The sequence below is a fragment of the Perissodus microlepis genome, chromosome 20 (genome assembly GCF_051167445.1).
Source record: "Perissodus microlepis isolate ML-2025 ecotype Zambia chromosome 20, ASM5116744v1, whole genome shotgun sequence".
NCBI lineage: Eukaryota > Metazoa > Chordata > Actinopteri > Cichliformes > Cichlidae > Perissodus > Perissodus microlepis.
In genome coordinates this window covers 16970119-16986768 of record NC_140480.1, presented here as the reverse complement: position 1 = coordinate 16986768, position 16650 = coordinate 16970119, and the positions used below count along the sequence as shown (strand labels likewise).

At 41.2% G+C, this 16650-nt stretch overlaps 1 protein-coding gene across 2 annotated transcripts in view; it reads left to right on the top strand.

The window, feature by feature from the left end:
• The window catches only part of plagl2 (pleiomorphic adenoma gene-like 2), a 52136-nt gene extending 40129 nt beyond the window's left edge, over positions 1-12007 (top strand). The window contains exons 2-4 of one of the 2 annotated variants that reach the window (XM_084917256.1): positions 1333-1455; positions 1600-2046; positions 2718-12007. In XM_084917256.1, coding sequence (XP_084773382.1) covers positions 1712-2046; positions 2718-4206 — 1824 coding nt within the window. In that variant the 5' untranslated portion in view covers positions 1333-1455; positions 1600-1711 and the 3' untranslated portion in view covers positions 4207-12007. Of the gene's footprint in view, positions 1-1332; positions 1456-1546; positions 2047-2717 lie in introns of both variants that reach the window. The other variant, XM_084917255.1, reaches the window with a different exon arrangement.
• The last annotated feature ends 4643 nt before the right edge of the window (positions 12008-16650 follow it).

Below are 16650 nucleotides of genomic sequence, written 5' to 3'. Positions count from 1 at the left end.
ATTGTCTAGTAAAAAAGTGCCTAAACAATTTCAAATTGGTTAAATGCTCAGTTGTCTGTTCTGTGATGATATAGCACTGGTTCATTACGGGTTGGGTTAGGTGCTATTTCTGTGCTTGAGTGATTCATGGTTTTGTCGCTTTATAAAAATGATCCGCTGATAAGTTGTCTGTTCTATGAACGGTCAGGTAAGGACTTGACTATAAATGAATGATAAAGGAGCCAAAGAAAAACTTTGAAAGATTTGATATGTTGCAATAGTTTTGTCCAGTTTAAGGTGGAAAGAACATGTTTTTTTTTAGCAGTTCAGTTAACATCAAAAGTATTTGTGCCAAAATAAATTTGTGAAATTTGAAATGTGTTTAGCGCATATCGGTGCACGCCAAATTCTCATAAAAGCAAATGTTAACATGCTCAAAGCAAATTCCAGCATATTAGCTTCATTAGCTCATCAATGCAGATACCGGTACATTTGGAGTTCTGCATGCATGTACAGACCTCTGTGCATCTTTGCAATATGCATTTGTTTACCACACTCAGATACACTCTCTGTTCACATGACTGAAGCACAGAGCATGCCTGGCATTGAGATCAGTATTGGGAATGCTCAACCTTGGACTTGGCTGGTATGCTAGCTTGCACAGGTTGATCACAGAGGCCACTGAGGGTAAACAAGGGAATGCAAAGATGAGCGTGAGTAAGAAAAAGTTCATACGGTCTCTTGGAAACACAAGTTCATAGACACCAGGATTTTGGTGCTGGTTTTCATTAGGATTGACTTCATAGTTCATGGTCATTCATCATCATTGTCATTATCAGGGTGACAGGTAGTGCAGGTTTTCAGTTGCTGTAAACACAAGCCACCCCCAGACGCTTTACCACCCATACCAGTGCTCTCTTTCTTTACCCCAGTGCTGCTTCAGTGTTGTGTGCTTTCCAAAAGCTTACGAGAGCTTTAAGTACATACGTGTACAAGTGCATCTGTCATCTGCAGACACACATGATGAGGAATGAAGCTATGTAATTGCATTTGGCCTTCACTAATGGGTGCACAAACAAAGGTCCTGTGGCTGTAACGGGAATCATCATTTACAAAACAGCTTTTCTGCTGATCAGTCTTATCATTCAGCTCCCCCTAGTGAGCTCAGAGGAAGCTTGCTTTCAAAGTGGAGTTTGCAAATTACATTATGACTCAAGTCAAACCTATTGATTAGTGAGCTGAGTAATGTTTCAAGTTCAGCTTGATAGGTGGTGTTTGGTTTGTTATGTGACTATGATGCTGCATTGACTGTCTTATTTATTAATTTATTTTTTTTTGCTTTCTCTTCCACAGCACAGTAAAGATGCAAAGCAGTATTTCCCACTCACCACCAACCATAGCTGTTGGGACTGGGTGAGCACCAGAGTGAAGGAGAGGAGCGTCTAAGGAAGAGGCAAGAAAGATTTTCACTAACAGGTAAAATGAGGGTTTATAAGAAGTGTGTGCAGTGTTTCCACAAGCTTCGAGGCAGCTGGTTTTAAAGCTTGTATGTTCTGTCTCACCCCAGATTTTGGTTTACCTCGATGTTTCCTGTGGCTCATTGGCTCTTTCTGTGATCAGATCTGTGTTGTCTTCTTTTTCAACAACCCCTGACCTGCAACTTCCCAAGTTGAGCCTGGGAGGCAGGGGAGCTACAAGTGAATTTTCATGGCAGCGGCACTCTAGGGCTGCCATGGCAGCTGCTGCCGCCGATGCCTCACACCGTATTACCGCACTGACGCCGGAGGAAGAGGGACGACGGACTGCTGCCAAGCTGTTTGGGAGCGCCGCCCCACTGCCCCTGACAGAAAGAGAGAGAGAGCGAGACAGGGAGAAAGAGAGAAAGAGGGAGGAAGGAGGAGAAGAGGTGGGGAGAGCAAGTGGGAACGAGTGTTTGGTGTGTGGGGCTCTGTTCACCTCACCAGAGAAGCTCCGGCTCCACGCCTTGAGTCACACAGGAGAGAAACCCTTCCACTGCTCACATCCACACTGTCCCAAGGCCTTCAGCTCCAAATACAAACTCTTCAGGTACAGAGCCTTGAATTACATAGTTCAGTTCACATCCTTTTGAATACAGTGCGACACGTCTGTTTCATTTAGGTATTTGAGTAAATGTACCAAGTTTGGTACATAGATATGTAGATCTGGACATGCCCCTTGCTCTTAGACAGATACAGACACTTTCCACTTATCTGGTGATCAGAGTTCTGACTAAAGGTTAGGGTGGTTTTCAGAAGATATAACATTCCAAACCCAAAATAAGCTTGCATTAGCCTAATTTCGTAGCAGGACAGTCAAAAAATCATAATGTCACCTTGAAAGATTGACATGATCTCCATATATATAAAATACCGCAAACCTGTTGTACCTGTTGCTTAGTTTTGGCACATTTGCACATTTCACAAGCCCAGCCTCAGCATCTTTATATATCTATGTGAGCTTTATAAGGTGATGAACTTGTTTCCAGCCTCACGTGGCCAGAAATTCATTTTTAAGTGACTAAATTCACCAACATGTCAGTGTGTCTGGTGTATAAGTGCAACTGGTTCCAAAACCCATTCTGGTCCTGCCTGGAAGCCACTGTGACTCGTGTATGTATTTATAGTTGCCAAGGGTTTGACTGAAAGAATGCATGCTTCACTAACAAACATGACAGACGTGTAATTTCCCCTTCCATTCACAAACTCTACTTTTCACAGGCATATGGCCACACACTCTCCGCAGAAGACCCACCAGTGCTCATTCTGTGAGAAAATGTTCCACCGCAAAGACCACCTGAAGAACCACCTGCAGACCCATGACCCCAACAAAGAGGCCTTCAAGTGTGAGGAATGTGGGAAGCACTACAACACCAAGCTGGGATACAAGCGCCATGTGGCCATGCACTCCGCCACGGCGGGGGATCTCACCTGTAAAGTGTGCATGCAGAGTTACGAGAGCACACCTGTTCTCCTGGAGCACCTTAAGAGCCACTCTGGGAAGTCCTCAGCCGGTACTAAGGAGAAAAAACACCCATGTGACCACTGTGACCGGCGTTTCTACACACGGAAGGATGTGAGAAGACATATGGTGGTCCACACAGGCCGAAAGGACTTCCTATGCCAGTACTGTGCCCAGCGTTTTGGCAGGAAGGACCATCTGACGCGCCATGTGAAGAAGAGCCACTCGCAGGAGCTGCTGAAGATTAAGACAGAGCCTCCCGATATGCTAGGTCTCTTAGCTACGGGCTCTCCGCCCTGCTCAGTGAAGGAGGAGCTCAGCCCCATGATGTGCGGCATGGGGCCCAACAAAGACCCCATGATGGGTAAACCGTTCCCTAGTGGGGCACCTTTTGCAATGGGCATGTACAACCCCCACCATCTCCAGGCCATGTCAAATTCTGGGGTGGGTCACCCACACCCATCTCTGATGCCAAGCTCCTTGTCTGCCGCTATGGGCATGGGTTGTCATATGGAATCTCCTGCATCTCTTCACCCACACTCCCATCATCATCACCATCACCACCACCATCACCATCACCACCATTCCCCTCCACTGCCCCCCCACCATCAACCTCCGGCTCCCCAGCAGCAGCACCAGCCCCAGCCAGCGCCCAAGTACCAGCTGGGATCTACCTCATACCTGCTGGACAAGCCCTTGAAAGTGGAGATGGAGAGCTTCCTCATGGATCTGCAGAGTGGCTTGCCAGGCCCAGTTCCCTCTGCAGAGCCCCACGCTGCTGCTTCACCCCCCAAGGATGGACTGGAGCCCGCCACGGGCCTGGCGGATGAGCTCTGCGGGGATCCCCTTCTGTCTAAGAGCCCTGCAGTGATCGCTGAGTCTCTGTGTGCTGCTAACATGGACTTCTCCCACCTGCTGGGTTTCCTGCCCATCAACCTGCCTCCCTACAGTGCCCCCATGAGCACTGGAGGGCTAGTCATGGGTTACACCTCATCTGCGACCTCCTCAACTTCCTCTTCTTCCTCTTCATCGTCTCTGCACACTGCTGAGCCCCATGCTGCAGCAGTTGCAGCGGCAGCAGCCGCTGCTGTCGCCACAGCACCTCTTACCTCTTTGCAACCGCAACCTCAGGAGCAGCAGAGCTCCAGCGGGAGTCTGGGTCTTGGATCTCTGCACCCCCTCCCACCAGTGTTCAGCTCCAGCCTTAGCACCACCACATTGCCTCGCTTCCACCAGGCCTTCCAGTGAGAGTGCCGGCACCTTGCGTCTTGCCCAGCAGGAACGGCCTTCGCACCAGCCTCAGCTCAGCACAGATGTTTCGGGCTAATCAGAAAGTTGGAAAATTAAAATGAAAGAACATTTAGAAGCCTTAAATGAAAGTGCGCACAAAAGCTTTTGATTGAGCCTTAAAAGGAATTTAAACCCCTTTAAGCAAAAAGGAAAAGGTGAGAAAAAAAGTTAAAGCAGCTTTTATTTTGGGCTTTTTTCCCCTTATCCTGTAGTTATACCATGTATTAACCCTTGTTTTTTTTTTTTGTTTTTTTTCCTTCATTTTTTCCATTTTCATTTATTTTTATCCCCCCTTTTTATCACCCCTTTTTAGTGTTATAGAAGGCAGAATCAGTGGGCCAAAAGGCATGGTACTGCATACTTTCTAAAGTAATACTATAAAAAAAAATCAAAGATAACTTTTAGATTATCTGTTTTGTTGTGACCCAGAAAAAATATAGTTTGAAGTGAATATTTTGTTTTACTTATTTTTCTTTACCAAATGTAAGAACATGGTAGAATGCGTCTCATCTTGAGTTTTTGAAACACCCGTGCTTATATTATAGCTTCAACTGTCAGGACTGATATGGAGAGAAGAGAGACCCCTGAAAGGAAAACGCATAAACTTTATGTTCTGTTCAGAGATGGCTTACACAGAACCATAAAAGTGACCTGGCCTCTATTTAAAAAAAAAAAAAAAAAAAAAAAAAAAAAGTGCTCTTCCAACATAAAAAAACAACAAAAAAACTAAATAGAAAAACCCCACAAAAAAATCCATAACAAAACAAAAGAAAAACAACTGATGTGCTCCTAGAGTCAGCTCAGTTAAAAACAGACTCTAATCATAGATAAGAGATCTGTTGGCTGCCAAACACACATTTTTAAAGAAAAGCTAAGAAAGAGAAAGAAATGTGTGACACATGTTGGCTTCATTTTTTTATGTGTTTCTCAAGAGAAGCACTTTTTTTTTCTTAGCAGAAGGCACTTCACCTTTTGTCTCCTCCCTCCTTGTGACTAGAGGTTTTCACTGAGACAGAGAGCTCCTCGCTAGACTAGAGGAGGGCCGTCTTTCACTTATCTTCCTTTACAAGTTTCCCTGATAGTGATATAGTTGTTTGCAGCTTTTCCTAGCTGTGCCGCATATCTCTGAAAAATATCTCTATTTTCTGAATATACTGCAACCACATCTTTAGGCGGTCTTTTAAAAAGATGCATCATCTTGGTAATGATGAACCCTGACATATGTGAATGACAAAAAAAAAGAGCAAAAGAGTTACAGTGACAGATGAGGAAAAATGTGTTGAAGAATGTTATTGCAGTGTACGAAATATCTCAAAAAATATTATAATGGCTTTTATCTCAGTAAGGTGTATTTTTGGTAGACGTATTACAACTAAATGATGATGTTTTTGATGTCTGGCAAGTTTACATGTGTGTTTATCTTACAATTTTGATCAAACAAATGGATGAAGTATTAGCCTTTTCCCTTAAGCTTTCTCTGTCATATCCAGTCTTTACCTTTACATGTACTTGAGTTAGTTTAGAGGAATCAAAACTATGGATGGGAAATATATATAGAACGCTGTTAGTAATTTAGTAACAACCTAGGATTTGAACAATGTAGGGATGCTGATATTGAAGACCTATGAAGCTACGTGTATATAGTAGAATATATACTCACCGGCAACTCAAATTACATACACCTTGCTGGCATTGGGTTGGACCCCCCTTTGTCTTCAGAACTGCCTTAATTTGTTGCACAGACGCCACCAGGTACTGGAAACATTTCTCAGAGATTTTTGGCATGACATTGTTGTAAACTTGCTGCAGATTGGTTGGCTGCACATCCACGAACCTCCCATTCCAAAACATCCCAAAGGTGCTTTGTGACATGACACATTATCCTGGTGAAAGCAGCCTTTAGAAGATGGACTTGTTAAGAGATGCTCTTCTGCATACCTTGATTGTAACAAGTGGAAGAATTCACCTTTCTTCCCCATTCTGATGCTTGGTTTGATAGACTGTTTTGACCATGCCTATGTGCCTGAATGCACAAGTTTCTGATTGGCTGATTAGATATTTGTGTTAACAAGCAGATGTATCTGAGAAACTAGCCGGTGAGTGTGTATCTCACTGTATACATACATTTATAATGGGGTGTAACAACTCTGTGACCAAGACCAAAATTGCAATACAAATATCAGTATTGCATCTTGGCTCAGTCTTCCCATGCTGTGATACCCATGAGGAGCTGTTAATGCCTAGTTAAAGCAATGCATAGTTACAGTAACAAAAGCTGTAATGTTTTAAAGGTTGTTTAGAATAATAGAATGAAATCTTTGTTCATGATCCAATCATGATAAAGTTAAAAAATGTTTTCTTTTTGTTTTTCATCCCCTGAAAAAAGGAACTGAGGCCAAAAAACTGACGTTTGAACTAAACTGTGGTCTCAAAGAATTGTTACACCCCTAGGAAAACTGCTCTGCTGTGATAAAATCTTCAGTCCAAGATCAGTTATCTTGAATGTCTTGAAGTTCTAACCATTCATTACTAGTCCTTAAAAACCCAAAGCCCAAATGTCACCTAAACCTTAAAGTCAAATAGGTGCTCATTATCTTTCCATTTAATTTAACCTGTAGTCATTCCCTTTAATGTAATTATTGTGCCTTGATGGGTCATGCTAACTCTGCACTCTGTCCCTCTTTTGTAAAGATTCTAGAAATGGTGAGAATTTGGGAAAAAGTTTTTGCACACTTGTAGCCTAAAAAAATCCCTCTGAGGTCTAAGTTGACCCCAAACCTAACCCCTAACACTAACCCTAACCAGAGACAAAGAAAAATACTTTTAAAAAAAAGTTAGTGGCTTTTGATGTATGTCAGTTAGAATCAACAGAATTAAAAGTTGCATTTTCTGATAGCACTGAGTCATCAGTATTTATTATTTAGTCCTAGGAGGGGTGACTTACACGTGCAGTAATTAAGCACTTCTGTCATCCGTACTTACCTCATACATCACACAGCCACAGGAACACTAGTGTTATTGACATTTGAACAACAACCATAAACTGGGAGTCAGTCAGAGTGGCCTGTTGCTAGCTAAACTTTTACAAAGACCGAAAACCACATTACACAATCAGAAAAACAATTTAAAAAATGTCTAATTTAATGATGCAAAGTTATATTTTGTACTTGCCATTGTAGCAAGAGGCAGAAGTTCATTGCTAACATGACCCATACAGCAATAACAACCACATCAATGGGAAATACAGGTTTAGATCAATTGGGATTATTCTTAATCTTCTCATCGGTGACGATGCCCAACCTTATACTGAACCCTAACACTATATATATATTTTTTTTTTTTGCAAAAAATGTAAATAGTCTTTGATGTGTTTCAGTTAGCATGATTATTTCTTTCTCCTCTTGATTTGCAAGACTTGGCAGAACATTTTCTTTTAAATGTTAGATTTCCTTTAGCATAGGGTTAGGGTTAGGGTTAGTGTCGTCACCGGTAACAACCTCATAAGGTTAAATGGTCTTTCTGTGGCCTGACCAACACTGACAAATATGCATGTTCATATCTTTGCTAGTTCATTTTATTGGTGAATCTCATTTCAGCGAAAGAGCACCTGGTAACTCTGCCTTTTTAGCAGTCACTGTGCTACATGGGAACCCAAACACACAGAAAAAAAAAGGATATAACATAGCACATAAAAAATGGAAAGTCAAACACATATTGCTGCTTTTAGCTATGGTTGCAGATGGATGACAACTGTAGACCACTAGAACATTTAATTTTTTTTTTCTATCTGCAAGATGGACAGCCAGCTGAAAACGTGCACGAAACAAACCGACAAAGTGTTCATCGGCCCCAGTACCACTCCCTCTGTACTCCTTCCTTTCCTCCTCCTCTTTCAGCTGCTTCGTAGAGTCAAAGGAAAAGGGTCTGAAAATATAGTGATCTATCTGGAGGAAGGCAGTCACCGAACCTCTGTGCTTTGACATTCAAAGCAAGAGGGCGGACACGTGTTTGACTGCAGGACTCGAGGTATCGCTTATGCTCATATATTTGTTTTGTTTTTTGTCATTTGATATATTATTTTCTGTTTGTATAAAACAGGACCTCGAAAAAAAACAACACAACACATCACCTCATTTTTATGTTTTTGTTTTTTTTGTTTTACCAAAACCTCGGGAGAAGAAACTATGTTTTTGCACAATTGCTTGTTGAAGAATGCTACAAGTGCTTTTCGTTTAATACTGTAGGATATAAAAGCCCGACAATGAGCAGCTGATGGACCCTGTTATTTACACAGGTGGAGGGGTTCAAGGTCCAGCAACTTTATTGCCTTCGGGTGGAAACACATTGGTCAGGCGTTAAAGTTACGTACATTATTGCTTCAACCTCTTTAGACTTTTGCTCTTCTCCGTGCACCTTGGTAAGTAGGTAAAATTGTGCCAGAAACCTCTACTCTGTAGTTTCCATTTACACAGGTTAACCCTGACCCCTCCTTTCAGAAGGTATAAGAAGCTGAAAAATTTGGAATCACTGCAATGTGTAGAAAAGCGTCCCCGCACAGTCTGACTGTTTAACTTCATCCCTAAAAATTGTCTTTGTATAATCCAAATTTCAAACTAAATTGGAGCAGGTTTTACACTTAATTAGAATCCCATTGGAAAGTCATTTTTTGATAATGATGATGATGGCTCTTGCAAAATGATCAGACGTCTGATCCTAAATTCATTAGCTGTCAGCATCTTTCTGAGAATTTATCATATTAAAGAAAAGGTAAAACTGGTCTTTATTATGATCTCAAAAAAGGTGGTTTTATAAGAACCCTTTTGGGTTAAGCCAAACTTGTAGCAATCAAATTGAGCATTTATATATTTTTGTAACAAATAGTCATTTAGTCTTGAAAAAGCTTTTGGCATGCTTTTAGTTTGTCCTCCCTGGGTTTCTGTGAGCTAATCTGAATTCTAGCACTTTCAACCTTTTAAAAAAAAAAAGAGTATTTTTTTTCTTTAAGATTTTCAGCTTATGTGTTCATATGTTTTTAATTTTGTATTGATCCTGTATATGTATGTGCCATTAGTTTGATGTGTAGACTTTATCAACTTGTGTATTTCTCTTTTCCAAAAGGATAACAGTATTTTTGATATACCTTTCACTAATATCCTTCTACATAAAAGACCTCTGCCCTTTTTACTTTTTTGTTCGTTTTGGGTTACCAGCTTTGCCTTCTCTCACGTGATTTTTAATCAAACTCTACAGCCAAGTGTTTGAAGACAACAACCACAAACCAACCACAGCCTGCCACTGAAAGCCTGTTGTAAGAGACCTGCCATTTTTAGACCATGTAACCAAACAAAAGTAAAGTCCAGAGCGACCCCACAACATAGATTTTAAAGCTTACCATTGTGGTCACAGGACTGATTGTCTCTGCCAAAAGGAACAACTTTGTGAGCAGCAGTGAAGTTGACTCTCAAAAATGGATTTAAATTAATGTTACTAAACTCAGTTTCAAGCACCTGAAAAGAATAATTGTTTCTTTTTAGATATTTTAAGCAAACTGGACATGTGGTGAGGGCTTACTTGTAGCTGTTAAAATTCAGATTTCATGCCTATCTTACCACCTGATTTGTACGGAAGCTCATTTGTGCCAAGAAGTGAACCAATAATAAAAATAATTCTAATAATAATACAGGCAGTTAGTCAAGTGAAAATAAGATATTATACTAAGTGTGATAAAGTGAGATAGCTATTAAAATACTATTAAAATCATTCCATCATCATTCCACACAGGAATGTTACAAAGTTCCAGGATCTGGTCTGTAACAGACCTACACATTCAGCAGGACAAGCTGCAGAAACAAATATGATTTAACATCCATAAATATGTGTAGAGAACTTGTGTGTGAATAATCAAATATTTAACTGTTTTTCAGTGTCACTTACGTTTAGTGATAGTAGGGTGGGGTTTAGTGATGGTACATTTGTGGGTAATGTGCAAACAGGACCTGAAAATGGCTAAAGACAAAGCATAGCCTAACAGACCTACCTATCCATTGTTTCCATTTTTGTACTGGTTTCCAAAGTAGATCTGTATGTTGGTGTTAATGTGGTCATTTCATCTTGATTTAAAATGATCAGGCTGCTCATAGAGTTTTCAAAATATTTTGAACAATGTCATGTTGACTAAAAACGTGAATTTTCGACTGAAACAGGAAGTCTTTGTACAGCATATGTACTGAGCCATGTTTTTAGGTCGTATTTGTTTGCATTTTGCTGTGTACTGCCAACAGTCACTGATCTGAACAAAACTCAAACTAATTATATGTTCCGCTTCATGCTCTAGTCTATTGTAGATGTACATATTACTATACATCGGCGTAACTTTGTGCTGATCTCTGTCATGATCTCTGTCTAAATAAATAAATACATCTGGGTAAATTCCCAGATGATTAAACATGCAACTATTTTGCTGGTAATACCTGAAATGAGTAAAGAAAATCAACAGCCTATTTATGCAAGGTAATTCATAATTTTATTGGGGGGGCTATATTGGTTGGGTCTGATTATTGGGGGGGTCATAACCCCCCTGGAAATTACGCCCCTGTTACTATAAGATCTCATAGTACTATGGACAATGAGATCTTTAACTTCAAATTATACAAAAGATTACGAAATAACATCTCTACTTTTTTTCAGTGCAATACATTTCTCTACTTTTAAGTATTTTGACATGCTATTATTGGTTACTTAAATGTAATTGTAAATTTAAATTTAATCTTAGTAATTTAAAAAAAGCACAAAAATAATACATCTGCTAAAATGAGTTTTGTTTCAGGCTCTATGAACTCTGTCCTGCTTGATCATCATTTATCATTATTTACGTAAAGTGAAAAGTATAAAAGTTTTGACTAACGTTTCCTAATTTAGACTGTAATAACACAACTACAAGGGGAGTTTTAATTAAAACAATATTTCATAATTTCAATTTACAATTGTTTTTTTTGGCAGAAATGAGCTTCTGTAATTTGAGCTGATGTCCATATCATATCAATCCTATTCTGAAACAATTGCAGTGTTGTTCTGCTACTCTGCTTGGTTGTACCTCCATTACCTCGACCTGCACCTACTAGGGATGCACTTATTCTCATCTTTTCTTCTTAACTAGTAGGTGCAGCACACACACACATTTTAAGGGAATTTATATATCAGTTTAAATCTGAGAAAACTGATTAGATTTTTAATGAGGCTCTCTCTTTGTTGCCCTCTCTTTTGTTTCGCTGTTAATGAGAAACTGGGTACTGTCTGATGCAGGCAACATCCACAAGTAGTTTTATATATTTCTAGCTTAACGGTAGTCTTGCATTCCAACCTCTTTGTGTATCTTGTTTAGTGACATAGCCCATTTTATTTTTATCACTTGCTATTACAGCCACCTCTGAAATAACCAAGATTTTTTAAAAAAAGAAGAAGGTGAAAATAGAGTTTTTGCATCCACGTACACTATATTATATAGCATCAACTACAGGGAGAGTTCTATTAATGATGTGCTTTGGATAAGACAGACAATGCGAGGTCTTGCTTTTTTTTTGTTACATATCTCACATGCAATCAGTTGCTGCAATGTTAAAGTGACAGATTTGTATATTGGTTGATCCAAAGAGATGATGAACACAACAACAGAACTATTGACTTATTGTACAGTACAGTCTATCTTTGAGTTGTCATGTGTTATGTTGAAATGATTAAAAGAAAAACCAGTGGTTTCATAGCCTCTTGGCATTCTTTTTTTTTCATCTGCAGAACACTAAACCACACTAAAACATGTCAAAATGATTCACATAAGATATTATCATAAGATCTCAGTACCTTTTGAGAATCTGGGCTCTTTAGCAGTGTAGGAAATTTTTTTTTAGTCCAACTCCAGGCCTTGAGGGCCGGTGTCCTTCAGGTTTTAGATGTGTCCTTGATCCAACACAGCTGATTTAAAGGCTAAATTACCTCCTCAACATGTCTTGAGGTTCTCCAGAGGCCTGGTAACGAACTAATCATGTGATATCTGAAACCTGCAGGACGCTGGCCCTTGAGGCCTGGAGTTGGACACCCCTGACTTAGATGTTTTAAGGTGATTATGGGACTTTCTTGAGAAGAGAGGATTTTGATCATTCTCCTATGAAGGACAACACAATCTAACATTCAGAAAACAGAATAAGTTGTTAAATCATTTTTTAAAAGTCATTTTTTTTTTTTCTTTTTTTTGTGTCCCGTTTGGATCTTTAGCCATCAGAATTGTTGTCTTAAGGCCAAGAAAGATGCCAAGCGGATTTATTTTACCAAGTGGATCATCATGGCCTTGCCATATTGGTCCATTTGATTGACCTTTATTATAATTATGTATTTATTTTATTTTCGGTTGCTACAAACGGGACAGACGTGACTGGGGGATAGGACAGGGAGAAAGAATGAAAGAAAGAGAGGGAGAGAAAGAAAACCAAAGGGGAGAAGAGACGGTGAGAAGGGGGGGAAGAAAGGAAAAAACAAACAAACAAAACGCCTGGATCACCTGTATGGAGAAAAAAAAACAGAAGAGAAAGCAAACAACAAAGAGCAACATAATAAAAACAGCACCATCACAATAAACTAGCTAGCAGTAGATAACAGTAGATACTAAATAATAAACGATATTGTGCAGCACACAAGATAGACAGCGCACAATGTGCTTTGAGGCAGCAGCCAAGAAAGGTGTAGTCCGCGTCTGTGAACACCCGTGTGTACACCTGTGTGCATACCTGTGTGGATCAGCATGCTTGTATTCCAAAGGTTTCTCCATGTAACGATCTGCTAGGGAGTGTGGGGAGCCATAGCCCCGTCCACCAGGGTATGAAGCAGGTATGGAGGAGATCCAGGCCCCAGATATCCAGAGGCCCCAGAGTACAAGGACCCGAGGAGGACCACCAAAAGGGGGGGGGGGAACCGTGCCACCCTCCTAGGAAGAGCTGAGTAGAGCTCCAAACGAGAGGTCACCCCGCAGCTACGGAGCAGAGGCCAGAGGGGGTTGCAGTGGCGTGCCCGCGGGCTCCGCCGGCAGCCAGAGAGGACCGAGCTTCAGGCCCAGAGGCCTGAGGGCATCCCACCCCCCGGAAGGAGCCCAGCCGGGCCACAGGCGCCCAGCCCCGCCAATCGGCCACCAGGAGTGAGCCGGTACATGCATGAGCGCCCAGCCCCAGATGACAAGGACCACCAACACACCAACGTCTAAGGGCATCAGCCACCGGCAGGGAGTGTGGTGAGGGGAGATAGGCTTCCGTACTTTAGAGGGCCTGAGATGTACCCAGAGAGGTTGAGTCTAAGACCCAAGCTGACATATAGACACAGACAAACAGGCACACGCGGACACAGACGTGCATTCCCACCCCCATATGCACAACCAAATACTCGGCACTCACCCAACGTGTAGACAGACACAAATAGACACTGCACAGACAGTCGCACTCCCCAAACATACTCTATATCCCAGGTCCAGGTACCCCCGCCCCCAGTGGGGCAAGCCGCACCTAGACCCAGGAGATGTAACCCTTCTCTCTGGGGTGGAGGCAAGCGGACCACCTCCTTATCTGCAGTAGCAGGGAGGCCCCGCATCCCAGACCCCAGTCTGACGGCCAGCACCTCCTCCCAGCCCCCCAGCCCTGACGGCTAACAGAACCGGGGTGAGTGAAGACCTCAAACCTCCCTACGCCCGCTCATATGTAGTGTTGCTGTGTGCTGTTCTAAAGTGCATTTAAAACTCAGGAGAGCATGGTACTAGCTTCCTCTCAGAGAGCAGCACGGCTCCTCCCGAAAACCCGAAAAGTCATTTTCATTTAGGATATTTTTTTTCCTGAACTCTGTATTCTTGGGATTATTGTTTATTTTCTCTCGGCAGGAATAAGAATGCTTTACCGCTTGACCCGATCTACGCGATATATTCAAATCTGAAACATATTTATTTCTTTATATCATATTTCTGTTTTCAACATGCATTAAGATTTTTTTTTACTCTGTATCAGACTGAAAGATAAGTAATATTGCACATCATTAGTAGCAGAAATTTTAAACAGATTTGAGAGCAGAGAAGTAGTGTAGAGAAACAGTTTTCCTGTTTCGGAATATGATATGCATGGAGTGGAACAGGGAGAACCTGGCTGGATAGGCTTTATTAGCCATGCCGATGCTGTTTCTTGTAATGAGAAATGGGTTGAGGTTTGACCACAGTTAGGGTGTTGTTTATTTATTTTTATCACTAGAGAATACCAAATTACGAACATGAGTACGAAGATGTGATGATTATTGACAGTAAATTACAAATTTCTCTTATTTATGCAAATTTTTATTTTTTTTAAGTAAGAAACTTACTGCTTTGCTAAAAATAGCTTAAAACAGTATCTCAGAGTATTTCCTTTCTATATGACTTGCTGCGTGTTCCACAGTGAGTCGAAACCTGAGTGTCAAGACCATCCTAATTATAGTACCAAGGAGCTAACCTATACTTACATCAACTGAACTGACTCTAACACATGTACTCACGGGCTGCCAACTGTGCCATAATTCAGGAATAGAAACTCTTCTGGTTTCGTAGAAGGGTTTGTAAATAGGATTTGAGACACCACAGCATAAACTTTGTCATGTGACCACAGGTTTCCACACAGTGAACAATTATGGAAGGACAAATCAGGAATTAACAACTTAAAAGCCATACACAGCAGGCATCTCACAAAAAATTAGGCCAATAGTGTGAAACAGTACTGCTCTATTGGTGGGGAAAACCAAGAGCTGGAAGATGAACACTTTGTAGTTGAAACAGTGCACAGATAGAAATGTTTTATAAAGGACATAGTGAAATAAGTAGTGGGAAAAAGCGAAGGGAAAACTACAGAAATAACAATAATCATATAAATATAAGAATTAAAAAGGTAAATGCTTAAGGAAGCAAAATGACACTGGGAATTGGATTTTCTTAAATTTAAAAAATGAATGCATGCATTTATTGACCACTGTGCTTGGTGCATTTGAATTTCCTCGCTCTCTCTGATTGGTAGATCCTTAAGATGTTTTGTTTTTTCTTTGTTTTTTTTCTAAGAATAATGGCTCGATGTGATTATATGATCCAGGCTGAAATAGAAAACCCACAAATTTTTAGCCCTTCTAAATCAATCTATTCATCCCTGATTGTGATTTTGAAGATGGAGTGTTGAAACGTAGATATTTTTATCGATAGCTACTCCGGACAGCCTCTTTCTCACACAGGCAGACAGACAACAGTCCTAGACACTGAAAGTCATGTATTGCAGTCTACATGACTATCATTAGACTGGGGGACTTTTGTCCATATGCACTGCTCAAAAACAAATCAAAAAAAGAGCAGTGGTGTGACATAGCAGGTTAGCCCATTTTACTGAAATGTGCTTGTTTGCATGAATGACAGCATCAGCGCACGCTTATAATGAGATGATAATGTCGTGGGGGATCCCCTCCCTAATCTGGAACCAAGTACTACCGAGGTCCTGGACAGTCTAAGATGCAACCTGGTGGTGATGGATTTTTCTTGGATTTAGGTCAAGCGAGCACAGTTAGTGGTATCAATTGCATCATCCTCCAGGAATTGCCCGCATACTCTCACCACATGAGCTGGGCATTGCTTTGCACTCAGAGGAACCCAGAACCCCCTGCGCCAGAGGAGGGTCTGGCAATAAGTCCAAAGATTTCATGCTGATAGCTAATGCCAGTCAGGGTGCTGTTGCCTAGCCTGTGGAGGTTCCTCTGTGAATATGCCTCCCCAGACCACCACTGACCCACCACCAAACTGGTCAAGCTGAATAATATTACAGGCAGCTTGTCCACAGCTTCTTCAGAACCTGTCACGTCTGTCATATGCGCTCAGGCTGAAGGTGAAGGTACTCTAATATATGAAAAACATAGGGCTTTTCATAGCCAATTCTCATTTTCTGTGGCAAGTGCCAGTATTGGGCTAAAGTGCCACAAGGCCTCAGCCCTTTAGCCCTCAGTGAGCACAGGGCTCATTAGACAACGTTGGACCCTTAGGACAGCTTCATGATGAAGTCTGTTTATGATTGTTTAGTCACAGACAGTGACCTCCTGGAGGTCATGTTGTAGGACTTTGGCAGTGCTCCCTTTCTCCACTCCACAAAGGAGCAGAGCGGAGCAGTCCTGCAGATGGATTAAGGACTTCTTCGGCCTTGTTTCAACTGCCTGGTACTCATTTTGTGTGGAATGAACTCTGGGTGTTAGTTTTATGGAAATTAGTTTTAATTGATCATTTTGCTGGTTTTTGCCCTAGACTGTACATTAAAGATTGATATTGCCCACTGATTTCTGGACACTGCATTTTCATTGCTACCGTTTACCAGAGTGCTAAGT